This window comes from Glycine max, chromosome 7 (assembly GCF_000004515.6).
Source record: "Glycine max cultivar Williams 82 chromosome 7, Glycine_max_v4.0, whole genome shotgun sequence".
Lineage (NCBI taxonomy): Eukaryota > Viridiplantae > Streptophyta > Magnoliopsida > Fabales > Fabaceae > Glycine > Glycine max.
The window spans coordinates 9,418,730-9,435,989 of NC_038243.2; the positions used below are offsets into that span (position 1 = coordinate 9,418,730).

At 29.1% G+C, this 17,260-nt stretch overlaps 1 protein-coding gene across 1 annotated transcript; it reads left to right on the forward strand.

Annotated features, from left to right (window-relative positions):
- The first annotated feature begins 10,186 nt into the window (after positions 1 to 10,186).
- On the forward strand, positions 10,187 to 13,659 carry LOC100819541 (WUSCHEL-related homeobox 1). Its single transcript, XM_006583391.4, has 4 exons — positions 10,187 to 11,381; positions 11,516 to 11,797; positions 11,982 to 12,058; positions 12,965 to 13,659. Exons 1-4 carry the CDS (start codon positions 11,189 to 11,191, stop codon positions 13,484 to 13,486), a joined length of 1,074 nt encoding a protein of 357 aa, XP_006583454.1. The 5' UTR covers positions 10,187 to 11,188; the 3' UTR covers positions 13,487 to 13,659.
- Positions 13,660 to 17,260: the final 3,601 nt, after the last annotated feature.

Here is a 17,260-nt window from a genome sequence, read left to right on the forward strand (position 1 = left end):
CGTGCAGTTTCCGGTAACTACACTTTGTATGCTACAACTCCTATTCGTTCAATTACTTGGTACAAACCATAGTAACAAGGAGCCAGCTTGGGCCAAATGCCCGCTTCAACAGTTTGTTGTCCCTGAGAGCGTAGTTTCAGAAAATTCCAATCTCCTATCTCAAAAACTTTTTCTGTCCTTTTTCGATCAACATAGGACTTCATTCTACACTGATGGCGCTGCAAGTGATACTTCACTGGACGTAACGCTTCATCTTTGTCCAGCAAGTCTCGTTGCACAGCTTCCACCTTTGTTTCTCCAATTAAGAAAAGAATTAGCATTTGAGGTTTTTGTCCATAAAGAAATGGTGTGGTACCAGTAGAGACATGAAATGTGATATTGTACCAATACTCCGCCCAAGGCAACCACAACACCCAGGTTTTGGGTTGATCAGCAATAAAACATTGAAGGAAAGTCTCGAGACACCTGTTGATCATCTTCAACTGCTCCCCCTGCAATTTGAAAATCTCCTTCCAAAATCCGGTGACAAAATAAGATCTTTGTCACTCAAAACGGAAGCAGGAACTCCATGAAGCCGAACGATCTTCTTGGTGAAAATTTAGCTAATCCGTGAGCTATATGTGTATGCTTCAAGGGAATAAAATGACTATATTTGGATAAACCATCCACAACCACTAGAATTACCACAAAACCTCTGGACTTAGGAAGTCCAGTGATGAAATCCATAGAAATTTCCTCCCAAATCTAATAAGGAATGTTAAGGGGTTGGAGCAATCCTCTCGGGCCACAAGTATACTTTTGGTTTGTCAGACATCACATTCTGACACAATTTGTTGAATGGAGTTCTTCATGCCCACCCAATACAGATTTGCCGTGAGCCTTCTATATGTGTGGTAGAAACCCGAGTGCCCACCTTGCAGAGTGGAATGATATTCCTTAAGCAGTTTGGAATCCGTGAAGATTTGGTTGAAATTACGAGCCTACCTTCATGGAGTCGCCATCTGTGACAAGGTGGGTCGGGATGACGATTAAAAAAAAGATAAAAAGATAATTTCTGAAAAAAGGAAAATTAGGATTGTTGTCATTAATGGTTATTTAAGGACAACGTTTGAAAAAACAAAAAAATAAGGAATGATTTACCATTTGAGAAAAATGTCATTTATACACAAATAAGGTGTTAGCACCTCACACACTAATTATAAAAAAATGACCGTCTTTCAAGTGTGATAAGAATAAAATAACTTTTAATCTATCATTTAAATATTCATTTTTAATTTGTCAACCTCTTATTTTTATTTAAATTATCATTTAAATATTCATTTTTTAAATAAATTTTAATATTAATATTAATTACAATCATGCTAATAAAGATTATTTTTAATTATTCATATTTTTTCTCATAGGATATCATTCAGGAAAAATATAAATAATTAAAAATAATTTTTATTTCAAAGACGATGCTTACATAAGCACCGTCTTAGAAAGTTGTCGATTTTTTAAGATGGTGTCTTCTTACCCGCCGTTGAAAATGTTGTTGGTTTCTACGACGGTCAACAACCATCGTTGAATGCCGTTTTTGACCGACGTAGAAGACCATTTTTTTAGTAGTGAATCATTGATCTAATTGAGGTAGTGGATCAGTGGTCTAACCAGTGGACTAGTAATTGGCTCAGTTTGACCCGGTATATATTAAAAAATTCAAAATTATATATGTATCTATTATATATAAGTATATAACTAACATTATTTGATTAAGAAAAATTAATTCATACTCCAAAATCCAAAATAACAATTGAAGTATTAAAGTTGATAACACAAGTCCACAAATAATAATTCAATAACACCATTACACAAGTCCTGGTTTTTTTTAAAGTGTTTTTTTTTTGTTTTTTTATTTACGCGAAACGGATTTTAAAAGCCGATCTGGGTCGCCAGGTTTATCCCAAGCCAGTCAGGTCTAATTGGGTCATCCCGGGCCAGATGCATGGCCTGCCCAATAACCAAACCGGCCCGGCTATGCCACTGGGTCCCAGTTGGACCGGAATGACCGACCGATCTGACCAGGTTTTTAAAACTATGGTTCCAACACTTGCAGTTCCAATACATAGAATTCCAATATTAGCAGTGTTTAAAGCAAAACCAAACAACTCTGAAAATTTTGATTGGTTCAGTTCGATTTTGATCAGATCTATAAATTTATACCCATGATTCAACCTATATATGAATGATTTTGATCGATTCAGTTCGATTTTGACCTAATAAATAAATGACCCAACTCAAATAGATCAGATCAGTTTAGGTCAATTTAAATTCACAAGTAACTCGTATCCATGAAGACTCCTAATAATAGTTTAGTTTTTGATACTCCCTCAAAGAAAGAAACTATTGTGTAGCTTTCAAAGAAATAAGCGTTACAAGATGAACAACTTTTAATTTTAAATGTTTGCCCTAGTCTTAAGAACAAAATGATGGCTGAAGCTCTACGAGTCTTCTTCTCTAGACACAACTAATGTTTTTATCTGTTTGTTATCTTTCGTTATCTGTCTGAAGCATAAAAAAATAGAGTAAATGAATGTGTATAGTGTTATCAATCTATGTTTGCAATATTAATGATTAAATGTCCCAAGTAATTAATGTGTTATGAGGTTATTAAAATAATTAACAGTGATTAATTATACTTTAAAACAATTAATTTACCGGGTGGACTACTGAGTAAATGTTTTTCAACGGAAAAATTATAACTTTATTTAAGGTTTAATTATATTTTTAGTTTCTAGAATTTACCCCTAATGAAAATAAATCATTTTAATCCCTCAAATTTAAAAAATACGTTTAAAGTTTTTAAAGTCAGACAACATTAATGGAAATGATACAACATGGTGACTTAGCACTTACCAGTTGACAGATGTTAAATACTAACAATTCAATGTGATTAGCCACTTTATATCACCGTTCGTCATGTGATCTATTTCTTTCTTCCTCAATTCCCTTCGCTTACATACATTTAGGGTGTACGTTTATCAAAACTTGAAGAAAAAAAAACATATAACTTATTTAAAATAAAACATTTGATTAAATAAATTTTGTTAATAAATCAATACAAGCAGTTTTATTATGTTATTATTTGAATACTCATTTTGATTTTATATACTTTTAAATCCTCTTTTATTTGTGTGATTATATTTACTTCAACACCTTAATTTTAGTTTTTTTAAGGCATACATTTTTCTTTTATAATTAGTACTACTCTTTATTTTTTTTCAACATACATTTTTAACCCAATCTTATACTGCGATATTTTTTCTCTTAAAGTTTTAGACAAAATTATTTTTTCCTATGTTTTTCTTTTTAAGTTCTACCGTTAATTAATATTTAATAGTTATCTAAGTTATCAAATGCACACAATGTTTCTAGCACTCGGACAACGTTTTCTTAAAGGAAGTACTATCTGAGTATGGAAGCACTGTTTGAGTTATGACTTACACTGTTTGAATTATGAGTTATCACTCAACTTGTTCATAAGATAGCAGAAGCATTATCAACACTACGTGAGACCCCTTCAATCTTGTGCTATGCAGGATCTCTTGTATAGTTGTATTGCTATTGCTACTAAACAATATTGCTTCCATGATTCACTATATATATTAGCATCTCGTAGATTATTTTGGCTTCGGAGTCTGATACCAATTGGAACTGCAACTCTTAATTTAGTCCATGGTCAATGAACCAAAACATGGTCTATTGTTTCAGCGAACACCCAGGCAGCATATATAATGTATGCTTCTCTAGGTATAATTAACTTGGATTGAAACCAACCCTAGCTTGTAGAAATTCACCACGAGGGAAGTACTTAACTTTCACGCATCTAGACATAAGAGTGTCTTGGCCTTGGAAATTATCTTACCCACAGAATTTTCTACAAAAAAATAAAAATAAAAATCTATCAATAATTTCTGATAGACAAAAAAATCCATTGAAAGAAGTTAGCTACTACAACTTTACCATAAATTTTTATTCGTCGAAAATCCGTCCAAAAATAATCTATTCCAATGGGTTTTGACTGTTGTAATAACGAGATTTCTTATAGTGATCTAACCCAATGACTTTTCCTTTCTTATTCTTTGCTCCCCACCAAAAGAATGCTTTCATACATTCAATATAATCACAGAAAAAAAAAATAAAAGGGAAATTATTTAAGTTATATATTTATCAAAAAATTCATCTCCAAATAAAATGTCCTACTCACGGATGCATTGCAATTTATTCAACGACATTAAAATTACCCAAAAAATAAAATTATGCCCAAAATCGAGAGTATGACATTACAAGATAATCTAAGATAAATTAATATAAAAAATTTGAGGGATAAGCCATTATTTTGGTCTCATGTAAATCAATGATAATTTATTTTATGAAAAAAAATAAAATTTTAATTTTGAACTTGAATATTTAAAAAGTGTAAAGTTTTTATTTTTGCATGTTAGGGACTAAATCAGAAAAAAAATTCCTTCAGATAATAAATTATCACTAATTTACACATTTAAGAACCAAAGTGATCATTTATTCTATTTTAAAGTGTAAAAGAATAAAAAAAATGCAAAAAAAAATATTTTAAAATTATTAGGACCAAGAATTATCTAAAGTGGGCCGAAAATGGGCCAAAAAAAGCAAGCAGAAGTTTGGATCCTAAAAATGAGTTGGAAAAAACCATGCAATTTGACCCGCAACATGTATTATCTACAACAAATTAATTGACTTATTTCACATAATTTCTCCACATTTTGATTTATAAATCTTAGCATCATTGATTTAATGTTATTTTTTCGTGTGACCCATACAATAAACCTGTATATATTTCCTGAAATCGGATGACCCTCTGAATTATTTTTGGCAGCAAATGTATTGTCTTTTATCATTTTCTCGTGGCATGATTCAGAGCTTACTATACTCTTGGGAAAGAAAGAATTTTTCTCACAAAACCGAGACAAGACAGTGTCACCTGAATTTGTGAAAATAATGCATGCATGCCAATCATTACAGAAGTATTAGTACACATGAATATCATACGCAAATTAAATATCTATGTAAATTTAGCTAGTAAACTTCATTTTTTTAATAACCTAGTAAACTTTAAAACAATCATTATGTCTAATTTTGAAGCACGAGGATGTTTTTGTTAATTCCTCATCCACAATTAAGTTTATATGTAAAAAATACGTGTATAAAAATAATATTTTCTTAATAGTATTAGTCATGTTGGTTAAGATAATTTTAAGAACTTTTAGAATATGATAATTAATTTAGATTTTTTTATAAAATAATTTAAAGTTTTTAGATATTTGATTTTTTTAATTTTTTTTTAAAATCTTTCAAAGATTCTTAAAATTATCTTAACCAAAAGAATGTGGAGACAAATTATATGAAATTTTAATTTAAGTCATCTTCTATTTTAATTTAACTATTGATGTTAGTTATATTCTTACTCTCCCGAAATAAAATAACTCTCGTGTGTGTGTATATATATATATATATATATAAGAGATAAAATATATATTCCAAAAATGTGGAGACAAATTATAATAGTTATAGATTTTAGTTTTTTAATACTATTTTAGTATTTTTATTATTAAAAATAAGTAAGTTTGGTTTCTTTATCAAATTTCTTCTTTAAAAAAAATTCTCAAATTATTTTATATTTGAGAGTTTATTATAATACTTGAAACATGAAATATAGTTAAAAGTTTAAATTAAGAAATTTAGAAATTTGATAAATTGGTCAAGAAAATCCCTCATTACATTTCACGGGCCCATCAAGTTATTGTTTTCCTCGCCAGAAATGACAACTGATTAGAGCTTTGTTATGCATGAAAATAACATTACATTTTCTGCATCCACATCTCATAAAATAACACATACAAATAGCAGATGATTCAGAATTTTGCAGGAAGGTAGGCCCTCCACCCACCAGAAAAGCTAGGAAATAATTAATCAATAATTACAATATATAGTTTTCAAATGCTATATCAGCCAACATGGAATTCCAGTACCTTAACTTGGCAACTGAGGCTTTCCTTTATAATCACAAGAGGTCACTCATTCATTTAATAAATTCATACAATATTTTTTCATAATATTATTTTTGATCTTTTTTTATTACATCAATTGTCGTATATCTCTTTTTTATTCATAACCTTTTGTATAAATTTCTTGTATCAATACAGTTTCTCTAATGACAAAGGAATTATTATCTTTCTTCTTCTGTTCTCTTTTTATCTTCTTTGTATAACTTTTTGTGTGTAAGATTTTTGTATCAATAATTCAACATAATTTATTTAATGACAAAAGGACCATTATCTGAAAGGATATGTACAGCTAGAGACAGAAGCAGAGGCAGGGAGAGAGGAAGGCAAACCAAGCCACACAATGAGGACATGAACAACCACTCAAATAATATATCAACTAAATAGGTCTGGACCATGGAAAATAAGATTTCTAATGCATGATTGTACGTAAATTCATTAGCTTGCTATGTCCATTTTAAAAGTTTCAAAATTATTTTAGTGCTATGTTATATTGTTACATCTCGCATTGCTTATTTTAACAAAATTACATAAGCAACTAATTAAAAAGCCAAAAGGTCAAACCATGTCTAGAGAATTAGATCGACTATGTTTGATTTTCAGTTATTAGTCTTAATTGTCAATTCAAAAAAGTAAAATTGAAAAGGAAAAAAAATCTCTTGTTTAATTTTCTGTTGGGTTTAATTTTAATTTTGTCTTAATTATCAGTTTAAAAATGAAAAAAAAGAGAATTACTATTACAAACTCAGTTTATAAAATGAAATCTAATATTTGGATGTGCATTGATAAAATCAATTTTGAATTAACATGAATTTTTAGAATTAATTTTGAAGTAATTAACATAATTTTTGTTTGGATAACAAATATTTGAAAATAATTGTTATAGAAAATTTTATTTGGATACTATTGATAAAAATTGTTTTTAGATGTGTAATTATTAAAATTGGTTTTGATATCCTTATATGGTTATTTATGTAATGTCCATCAGTAATTCTTTGTATAGATTTTTTCTACTATATATAATTAGCTATTTTGATATATAGATTAACAAATTAAAATTAAGCCAAATATATTTCATATCTGTGAATACATATTGCTAAAATATATAGCTTTATGCAGGCCATAAGTAAGGACGGTCCATGGAATACAAATCATTACTCATTGGCTTGACAAAAGAAATCGACTTTTTTAATTACAAAATAAGTAATATAAAAAATTATATACCAAAGTAGAGTAATTTAAAATTATTTATATGTCATGATTGTTTTGCCACTTAAGATAACAAAAAATATTATCTTAAATGGCGTTTAGTATTCACTTAACATGAGGCGTCATCTTGTCTTAATATTATCTTAAATAGAATTTTGTCACTTAAAGAGTATATTCTTGCTTCTTTATATTAATTTGTCTTAATAATTTTATCTTGATATTATTATTATTATTATTATTATTATTTCAAAATATATGAAATTAAAATAACATGTGACTAGGAATATAAATATATTTTATGAAAAAACGTCTTAGAAAGATATTTTAAGATGATTTTTTGAAAAAATTATTTTAAAATTCTCAAAATATTTTTAATTTTTTTAAAAAAATACATTCTAAGATAGTTATTTGAAAAATCATTTTAGAATCCTCAGTATATTTAAATTATTTAAAAAATACATTCTAAGACGATTTTTTAAAGAATTGTCTTAAAAAGTCTACCTTTCAAAGATATTTTGTAGTTAAAAATCGTCGAAAGATATTATTCTAATTTTTAGTTAAAAATCGTCTTAGAATGATATATTTTTTTAGGATGATTTTTTATGAAAATCGCAGAAAACAAAGACTTTTTATAACGTTGTTTATGTAGAAAAATATTTTTTTTATGTGAATTGTACAAATAACTAATATAAAATAAGTCAAACAAAAACATGTTATTAACATCTCGTGTTAAATGAACACAAAATTTCATTTAAGACGGTGTTTCCAGTTTTTTAAGGTGACAAAAACAAACCATAAGATATAAATAATTTTAAAATTACTCTACTTTCATATATAATTTTTTATTACTTTTTTTTTAAAAAAAAAGTCAAAGAAATCATTCATTGGAAATATATATGTATATAGGAGAGACTCTCTGAACAGGAAAGGAGAAATATGACATAATTAGATTTATCCTTTTATGGTACCCCTGGTGCTTTTTTTTTACAATCAATTTGGTTTAACAATAAAAATGAATCCATTTCATTTTCATTATAACCAAAAGCTATCCCAAGCAGCTACAAGAATTAGAAGGTAAAAGCTAAAAGCTACAGTAATTAGAAGGTAAGAGCTAAAAGGCATTTTCATTATAACCAATATAACATGGTTTGCAATCAGAAACATACAACATAGTGAGAACAAAGGAATTTAGAAGGTAAAAGCTAAAAGGCATTAGGTTCTTAAAATCATAGATGTGAAACCAAACATATTTTTGTGTAGTAAAACCACATCTAACCGTCTGTAAACTAGTACTGCATTGATTTCACGTTGCTAATATTGATTCCAATTAAACACACTCATTCAAAATTAAGTTTACATAACTATAATCTAAACATGAACTTAGTACTATTACTATATCTATCTATATCTATACTGTATACATATAAAAATGTTTTAAAAAATGAAAATTACACGTGACTTTCTCTAGAGTTTTACGTAATAAATTGGATTGAAATAAAAAAAGAAAGTTACAAATGACTTTCTCAAAAATAAATTGATTTGATTAAAATATTTTGAAAGGAAATTGATTTGAAGATTCTAAAGAAGAATTGTCAAACATTTCTGGATTTGAATTTTTTTATACTTATTATACTGAATTGAAATAAATTTGATGATATTTGTCCTGTTGTGTCATGATGATGTGTTGCATTTATTCTTTAATTATGGAGCATTTTAGTTAGGATTATTTGTATTATTAGTTGTTTAGGTATTTGTTTTTGTTTATTTTGTAGCATTTTATTGTTTTTGTTAAACTTGTTACGTCGTGAATATTCATTTTATTAGTATTGTCATTCACTAATTATATTTTCTATTTTTACTTATATTTTTTTAAAATATCTAATATCTTAAAATGAATAAATCATAAATTTACGTGAACTAATTCATTCAATAGTAATTAATAATTTTAAAAAAATATATGTATCATGATAGATGGTTTGTATCTAAGATAAAATTCTTATTATATGTAGCTCATAATTTTTAATTCAAATTTTAAATATTAAAAGTTTCAAATATTTTACAGCATTGATCACAAATTAGCATATATTGTCGTGCATGACTCATATCATTTGAAATTAGGTTTTAAATGTCTTTTAAATAAAAATATTGTTAAACCTATTTTTTGTAAAGAGGAATGTTAGGAACAAATTCTTTAGCAGGCTCTTTTAAACATACGCTTTCTAAATAATTAAAATTTATTAAAAAATACAAAATAAAAAAATAATTATTAAATATAATGTGAGACACACTAAATTTTATCATTTTCAATAAATTTTAATCAATAAAAAAATATATTTGAAAGAGAGTGTTTATAGTATTTCTCTTTTAATTTCTTAATTAGGAACACTACTTTTAGATTGATAGAGTTATTTTACAATAATTATTTAAATTACTACCTTACCAAATACACAATTAACTTTTCTCTAAATTATTATATTTTAAAAATCATAATTTGCTAGATATATAATCAACTATTTATCTATAATAGAGATATTTCTTTTGAATTATTACATTTTAAAAATAATAGTTTACTGTATATATAACTAATTATGTATCAATAATAGAAAACATTTATTTATAATTAAAAATATTATACTTTAAATCTATGATTAAAATAAATCAAAAAGAATTTAATTTTAGGTCATTTTTAATATAATTTTAAGAAAATATTTATATATTTAAAATATTTTATAACAATATTTAGCCGTGCACAACGCGAGTCACACGTTCTTTTATATATATATATATATATATATTCTTGTATTAAGTCGTTAACAAATCCCCCAAACACATAGGTATAATAATTATATATATAAAAAGGGGTAGAGACTGATGCATGTGTGACTGTGAAGGTGAAAATCTAAGAGTAGAGACAAAAATCCGTACAGTGTATGTGCAGGAGAGAGAGGGTGGACAGCATATTAGACAAAGAAAAAAGGGCAGTTTGGATTGAGAATTAGTGTGAAAGGCATGAGACATGAGGAGACCAATAAATGAGAATGGTGGAAAAAAAGGGTCAAGAGGGTGATGAGCCTCATCATAACCCTCATCATCGTTACGTCGTTTTACATTCCCTTCTCCCATATTCCCTCCTCCTTTTTTCACTTTTATTTTTGTCTCCTTAGAATAGAAAACTCAAAAAAATATATTTATTATAATAATCATAAATAATGTAATTTATTAGATTTTAATTATTTTTTTCTTTTAATTTTTTAAGAATTCTGATAAGATAATATTTTTTTCTTTTTTATTTAACAATCTCTGTCAACACCCTTCCTTCACTTTTGTCCCATGTTACACCAACACCACCACTCTCTCTCAACCAACTCATCTTTCAACAACAACGTTTTCTGCTTTATTACCATCAATCTATGTACCGTATATATAATTTTTGTCTACTTTTCATTTCATGTAGCTAGGACTTACCATTTTTCTATCTATCTGATCTGGTCACAAACCTGCTTGCATGTTACCTCTACTCTTCACACTACACATTCTTAATTCTTTTTCTTTGTTTTTGCTTTTTTTTCAACTTTAACACCATTCTAGTATATACTCTATCATTTCAACTCCCATTGCCAAGAGACAAGGGAAGGAAGATAGAGACAGATAAAGAAATCTATTTAAAGCACTCCCACTTTATATGCATATTAATTCAACACACCCCTTTCATTGTTTTAGTATATATTCTCTTTCATTAATTATAATGCTATACGTGAATATATAAGCTGATAAAGCTAGTACATACGTAGCTTCGTTCTGTGCTATATATAACCTTTTTTCTATTATCACCCTTGTGACCACGCAAAAAAAAGGAGGGACCAAAAACCCTAGCCTTTTTGCTCTCATTGGCTACCAAAATGTGGATGATGGGTTATGAAGGTGGTGAGTTCAACATGGTTGAACATTCACTCATTACTGGAAGGAAACTCAAGCCTCTCATGCCAAGGCCAATGACGACTTCTCTCAACAATGCACCAACAACAACCACTCCTAGCTTATCTCAGATCCATGGGAATGACTTCCTTTCACAATATCATTATCACCATCTTGGTATACATACATATATATACATATATATATATATATATGTATATAGTTGTTTATGTGCATTTGTTGCTTTATCTTTTCTAAGAGTTATCTGTACAAAAAAAAAAAACTGTCTATTCTTTTGGCAACAATGGCAGAACAAAACAAGAGAGAGTTCAATGGTGCAGCACCAGTTGTTGTGAGCTCAAGGTGGAATCCAACCCCAGAGCAACTAAGAGCCCTTGAAGAGTTATATAGAAGAGGAACAAGGACACCATCTGCCGAGCAAATCCAACACATCACTGCACAGCTTAGAAGGTTTGGTAACATTGAAGGGAAGAATGTGTTCTATTGGTTTCAGAATCACAAAGCCAGGGAGAGGCAAAAGCGTCGCCGCCAAATGGAATCAGATGCTGAAACTCCAGAGAAGAAAGATTTAGGTTACATGATACATAATCATTTTATCCATAATTAATCCATAATCATTTTATCCATAACCCTTCATTTTTGTTTGTTAGGGATCTGTAGATTATATGTTATGTGTAGCTTTTCTTTTTTACTTATTCTGATTGTTGCTTGAGATGTCAATTAAGTTGTGTTGTTTTGTTTTTCTTTCTGCTACAGCTGCAAGTAGGACAGTGTTTGAAGTTGAACGGACCAAGAACTGGACACCCTCAACAAATTGCAGTACTATTGCAGAGGTCTAATAATATTCCATTTCTAATATCCTGCTTTTGTATTTGTCTTTCCTCATGGACTAATTAATAATATCTACCCTAGCCTTTTTTTTACTTGGGATTTGCTTAATAGCAAAAAGTTCATAAGCATATCCATTAAGTGGTGATTATTGGCAGATGATTACTAGAGATCAAGTTGATATGGGAAACATGTATATTATGGAAAGATCTGCACTAGGTATAGGGAAAGGACCCAACAAAAGCTTCGTTTGTTGGGAAATGAAAATGGCCTAAAAGCTGAATTCCTTCCTTTCTGTCGGCTCTGCTGTTATGAAACTTAGCTTTGCTTTTGAGGCTTGTGCTCATTCATGTCATTTAGGTCAGTAGTTTCAAGGGCATCCCAATATAATATTCTATGCAATTGAGCACCTCTTGTGATGGAAAAGACATCCTTAACCCTACTTTTATTTGACTTCTCTCCTTTAGACCATGCATGCACCTTTTAATTGAATGAATTGAAAAGAAATTTAAATCACCAATTAATTTTTAATAATAAAGTTCATATGAAAATCCGTGCAAAAATTACTTTAACATTACTATTGTATAATATTATTTTATAAATGTTAATGGGATATAAATTAAGAAACTTAAGTAAACATATTTTTATTTTAAAATTAAAAATTATATTATTTATAATTTTTATATTCTTTTATGATTTACATAATAAATATTTTATTTTTATTAGCAAGATCCATATAATTTTGTATTGGTTGTGTTTACATTAATTGTGTCTATACAAGTATAATTTTCTAGGAACTTGAAGTGCACAATTGATTTGAAATATGTGCTATATATGCAACACTTTTTTGCTCCTTTTGTGGTTTTCAATTTCATGTGGTTGCATGGCTGCAAAATTCAAATCCTCCACAGGAATCTGTTTCAACACAAAGGACAGCAAAAGCAGTGGCTGCAGAGAGTAGAACAGATGGATGGCTCCTATTAGATGAAGGGGAATTACAACAAAGAAGGAACGTTTTTGAAAGGAATGCAAGGTGGCATGTGATGCAGTTACCTTGTCCTTCTCCTTCTTCTGCACCTGTCACCCACCTCATAAACACCCCTCCCAATGCTTCTGTAGCTAGTAGCATGGCCACTACTACAACCACAGTAACAACAAGAAAAATGGACCCAAACCTCATTAAGACACATGATCTCAGCTTTTTTATTTCACCCCAGAGAGAAAACAGTGCTATCTACTTTAGTGGTAGCAGTAGTACTAGTGAAGAGGATAATTGTGTGGAGTCTCAAACCCTTCAACTTTTCCCATTGAGGAGTGGTGATGGCATCAGTGACAACATGAAGGATAATGAGACAGAGATATCAGCTTCAGCAATGAATGCCAACAACTTGACCCCTGGTCAGTTTTTTGAGTTCCTTCCTATGAAGGAGTAATATCAGAAACGCATGCTATGATTGTAAAAGGATGGGAGTGTGTTTTGATTTTGTTATTTTGTTGGAAAATGGCACTGCTTTTATTGTTAGTTGTTAGATGATGTTATGTTTCGAGGAATTGGTGCTGTAATATGAAACTGGCTTTGAATGAAGGTGTTGCCTTTTACCTTTAACTGCATTTGGACTATGATGGTTGAACCAAAAGGAGAATTATTTAAGTAATTAATTTGATGGTTAATGTCTGCATGTGGGTTCTGATGAGAGCTGAGGATAGGGGGAAGGGGGAATTTAATGAAGAATGTAAGGAGTTTGATCTCAGAATTTTATTTTAACACAGAAATAGGAATAAGATGAGACAGACTCGGATGTTGGAACAGCTAGCTATGAGTTTAGGTTGGAGTGTTTTTTTGTTCTTTTGTTTTAAACATGGAAACGGTGTTGCCGTACACATATGCGGTGCATTAATGTAATCTAGTGGAGTAAGTAAATTTTGAAGTGCAGTTTATGACAATGAAGAAATCATATAAATGCAAGAGAAGGGAAAAGAGGCAGGTGCATTTAAAGTGAAATTCATCTATATTCTTCGATTGAAAAATGTTTTGTTGATACAAGAAGTTAAAACAAATTGGTATATATAATATCATGTGAGAACCATACTCATGAGAGTAATAAATTTTGATTATACAATCTTAATTACCTTGATAGTCAAGAGATTAGTTTTATTCAATTTTAGTCTTGACATATTTTTTTTAGTAGTCTTAATTAACATATTTATATACCTATTGTTGCTAATTAATATTGTTATTATTCTCATGAGAACGGTCGGAAAGTGCTGCAAAATTCTAGAAGAATAATAGAATATCTTAGAAACTATCCACTGAGCAAGAAAAAAGCTTGTAAATTATTGATAATTCTAGAATATAAAATTCTAGAATATAGTTTAAACTAAATGCTGAACCGACATTACGAAGGACGGTGCAGCAACACTATAAATATGCAATGCAATACTAATTATAACCTGAGTTTGAGAGAAATCAATAAATCTTTCTCCAAATATTAATTGCTACACGACATTTATTCTTTACTAAATCACACTATAGAGCTGACACGGCCTACACAGTAAGCGTTCTACTATTTGTCTTCTAAAATTCTTTGCTACACCTGCTCAAACCCACTTATCAATCACCATTCAACAATTAACCACCTTTCTATTTCCCTAAAATACTAACAAGAACCATTAATTTTTACCCAAGTATTTTTTACTTTTGTGAAGATGAAAAAAAGGTGGGGCACAGACGCACAGTTTTCAAGTGCAATTTTCACAAACTTGTTTCAACAACTATTCTAAAAACAATATACCCAAACAAGTTTTGTTGTATTGTTTGAAAACACAATTAATTTTCTTGTTCTCTAAACAAGTATGACCAAAAAAGAACAATTTAAACATGCCTTTGGTTTCCTGTGTATTTCTACGTGTGAAAGTAGAAAAAATGAAAACAAACTTAAGATGTTTAATTTTATTTTACTAATTGTACGTATGGTCAAATGTTGACCTATAAACGAAGAATCCTCAACAAAAATCATCACTTTGAGACCACGATATATTATGATGCATTATAAACTTAATGATTTCTTTTGTGAGTATAAACTTTACCTTTGCTACCTATGAAAAAATAATAGTTATTCTTGGCTCTTACATGTCACAAGTGATCATGATGTTATGTTTGTTGAATTGATAAAAGCACATGAATGTTTGTCCATGTACAATATAACATTGATACTTTTATTGTTTCTGGAATCAAAATCCAAAAAATGTATTATTATTTGTCAGTGAGTGAGACAGGATTATTAGGATTAAGGAAAATAATTCTTGAACACCCAAAGAATATACAAAGTACACACCTTGAGAGAGAGATAATAACATATAAGAGATAAGTGATTAATAAGATTGACGGTATAATCTGTCAGAAAGGTAGATAAAGATAGAAAAATAAACAAAAATATTGATGAAGTGTTTATAAATAACGAATGTCCTAATATCACCACTCATACTCAAATATCCGGGACCAATAATGTGTGAAGTTTCATTGATTTATACACTCATGCAGGAGAAGACAGCTTTTCCCCTTAAGTCCCTAACCCCACACTTATGCATAGCTGCTGCAATGTGTGATTGAATCAACGAGTCAGTGCTTGCTGTGATCAGATTTAGCGTTATATGGTTCAAATAATTATTTAGGCAAAAATCAACTATTGAACTTTTTACTCTGAATTCTGAATCACAAATTAAAGCATATGGTTAGCAAGTGAATACTATAGATTAGCCTCTTATTTGCGCACAGTATATCCCATTATTAGCCATGACATTCAAACCACACAACTAGGTAGATCCTAGTGGTATTAGATTGCATAGCCTCCGAGGTTAGTTTTGTCACTGATAATAGCTATTAAGCAATTAGATGGTCTTGATGTATATATATGAAACAAATCATATCAGAAGAGAAATTAAAAAAATTATATAAGTATAAAATTATATAATTGAGAATAATTTAAAGAAATTAATTAATATTATATTAATAAAATGTATTTATTTTTTTGATAAATTATCACTTAAAAATTTTATACTTAAATATATTTAAATTAAAGTAGTTATGAGATGAATAATCTTTATAAAAAAAACATGTAAATGAGAACATAACACATTAAAAAATTTCATATTAATTTATAGAAACAGTCAATAATGTTGAGAATAATGGAGCGGTGCCAAAATTGATTTTATAAGTTTTACCGTGTTAACCGCTATTAATCAATCACATGATCTTGATGTAGATGCATACATATTTACCTAACATAGAGAGAGAGTAGAAGGAATTAACAATTTGAATTGAAAGATTTTTTTATTTGCAAAATTAAAAAAAAATATGAAAAAATTTATATTGCTCATGCTTAATTAACTCAACTAGAGGTAATAATTTGAATTGAAGGATCTTAATTATATAAGTTTATGATCCTATTTAACGGCTGTAAATTAATGAGATCTTCTATTGTCCTTAGATAACATTAAAAAAACATAGTAGTATTTTTGGTTAATTAACTAATTGAAGTATCTTTAGAAAATGACCACTCACGGGTTGTTTTCTAGTGCATAATTAATTGAGTGGCAGCAATATATTTGTAAAAATGGTTAATTCATTCACCGCATCTCGCTATTCTTCTGTTCCTCTTCCTCACTTGACTATTAATCCGTACAAGTTCGGTCCCTAGTACTTACTGCATTTATTCCACATATGCACAGTGAGTGTAGCAGTATATCGCTTTTAAAGGTAACTGAGCTGAACAAAACAACCAGGAGAATCAAGTGCTACTTTCGGAAACTTAGAGCAAAAAGTTTTTCACTTTTTTACTTGCCACCAAGACTGAGAATAGAATACAACTTGATTTGAAACTTTGGTGTATCTTTTTGCAGAAAAAAAAAGCAAAAAATTACATTAGTCTCTACTGAGATTAAAATTTATTATACTCGATCTCACTTTTTATTTTGATCCTACGTAACTCCCATAATTATTTCAAATTGTTACACCAACCATCCCTGCGACTGATTGACAGGTGATAGTTTTATGTTTTTTCCTTCCAATATTACCCCATCCCCTGCCTTCATCGATCACACCGGAGAACATGAAAAAAAATCACGAAATATACAAAAACTAGACACAATCAAGTTCCAAATTAAACAACACAAACAAGAATACAATGATAAGAAAACAAAATAACAAA

Coding starts and splice junctions, on each gene's coding strand:
- LOC100819541 (XM_006583391.4), top strand. CDS start 11,189: ATGTGGATGATGGGTTATGAAGGTGGTGAGTTCAACATGGTTGAACAT. Junction 11,382..11,515: donor ATATCATTATCACCATCTTG/GTATACATACAT, acceptor CAACAATGGCAG/AACAAAACAAGAGAGAGTTC. Junction 12,059..12,964: donor ATTGCAGTACTATTGCAGAG/GTCTAATAATAT, acceptor AATCCTCCACAG/GAATCTGTTTCAACACAAAG.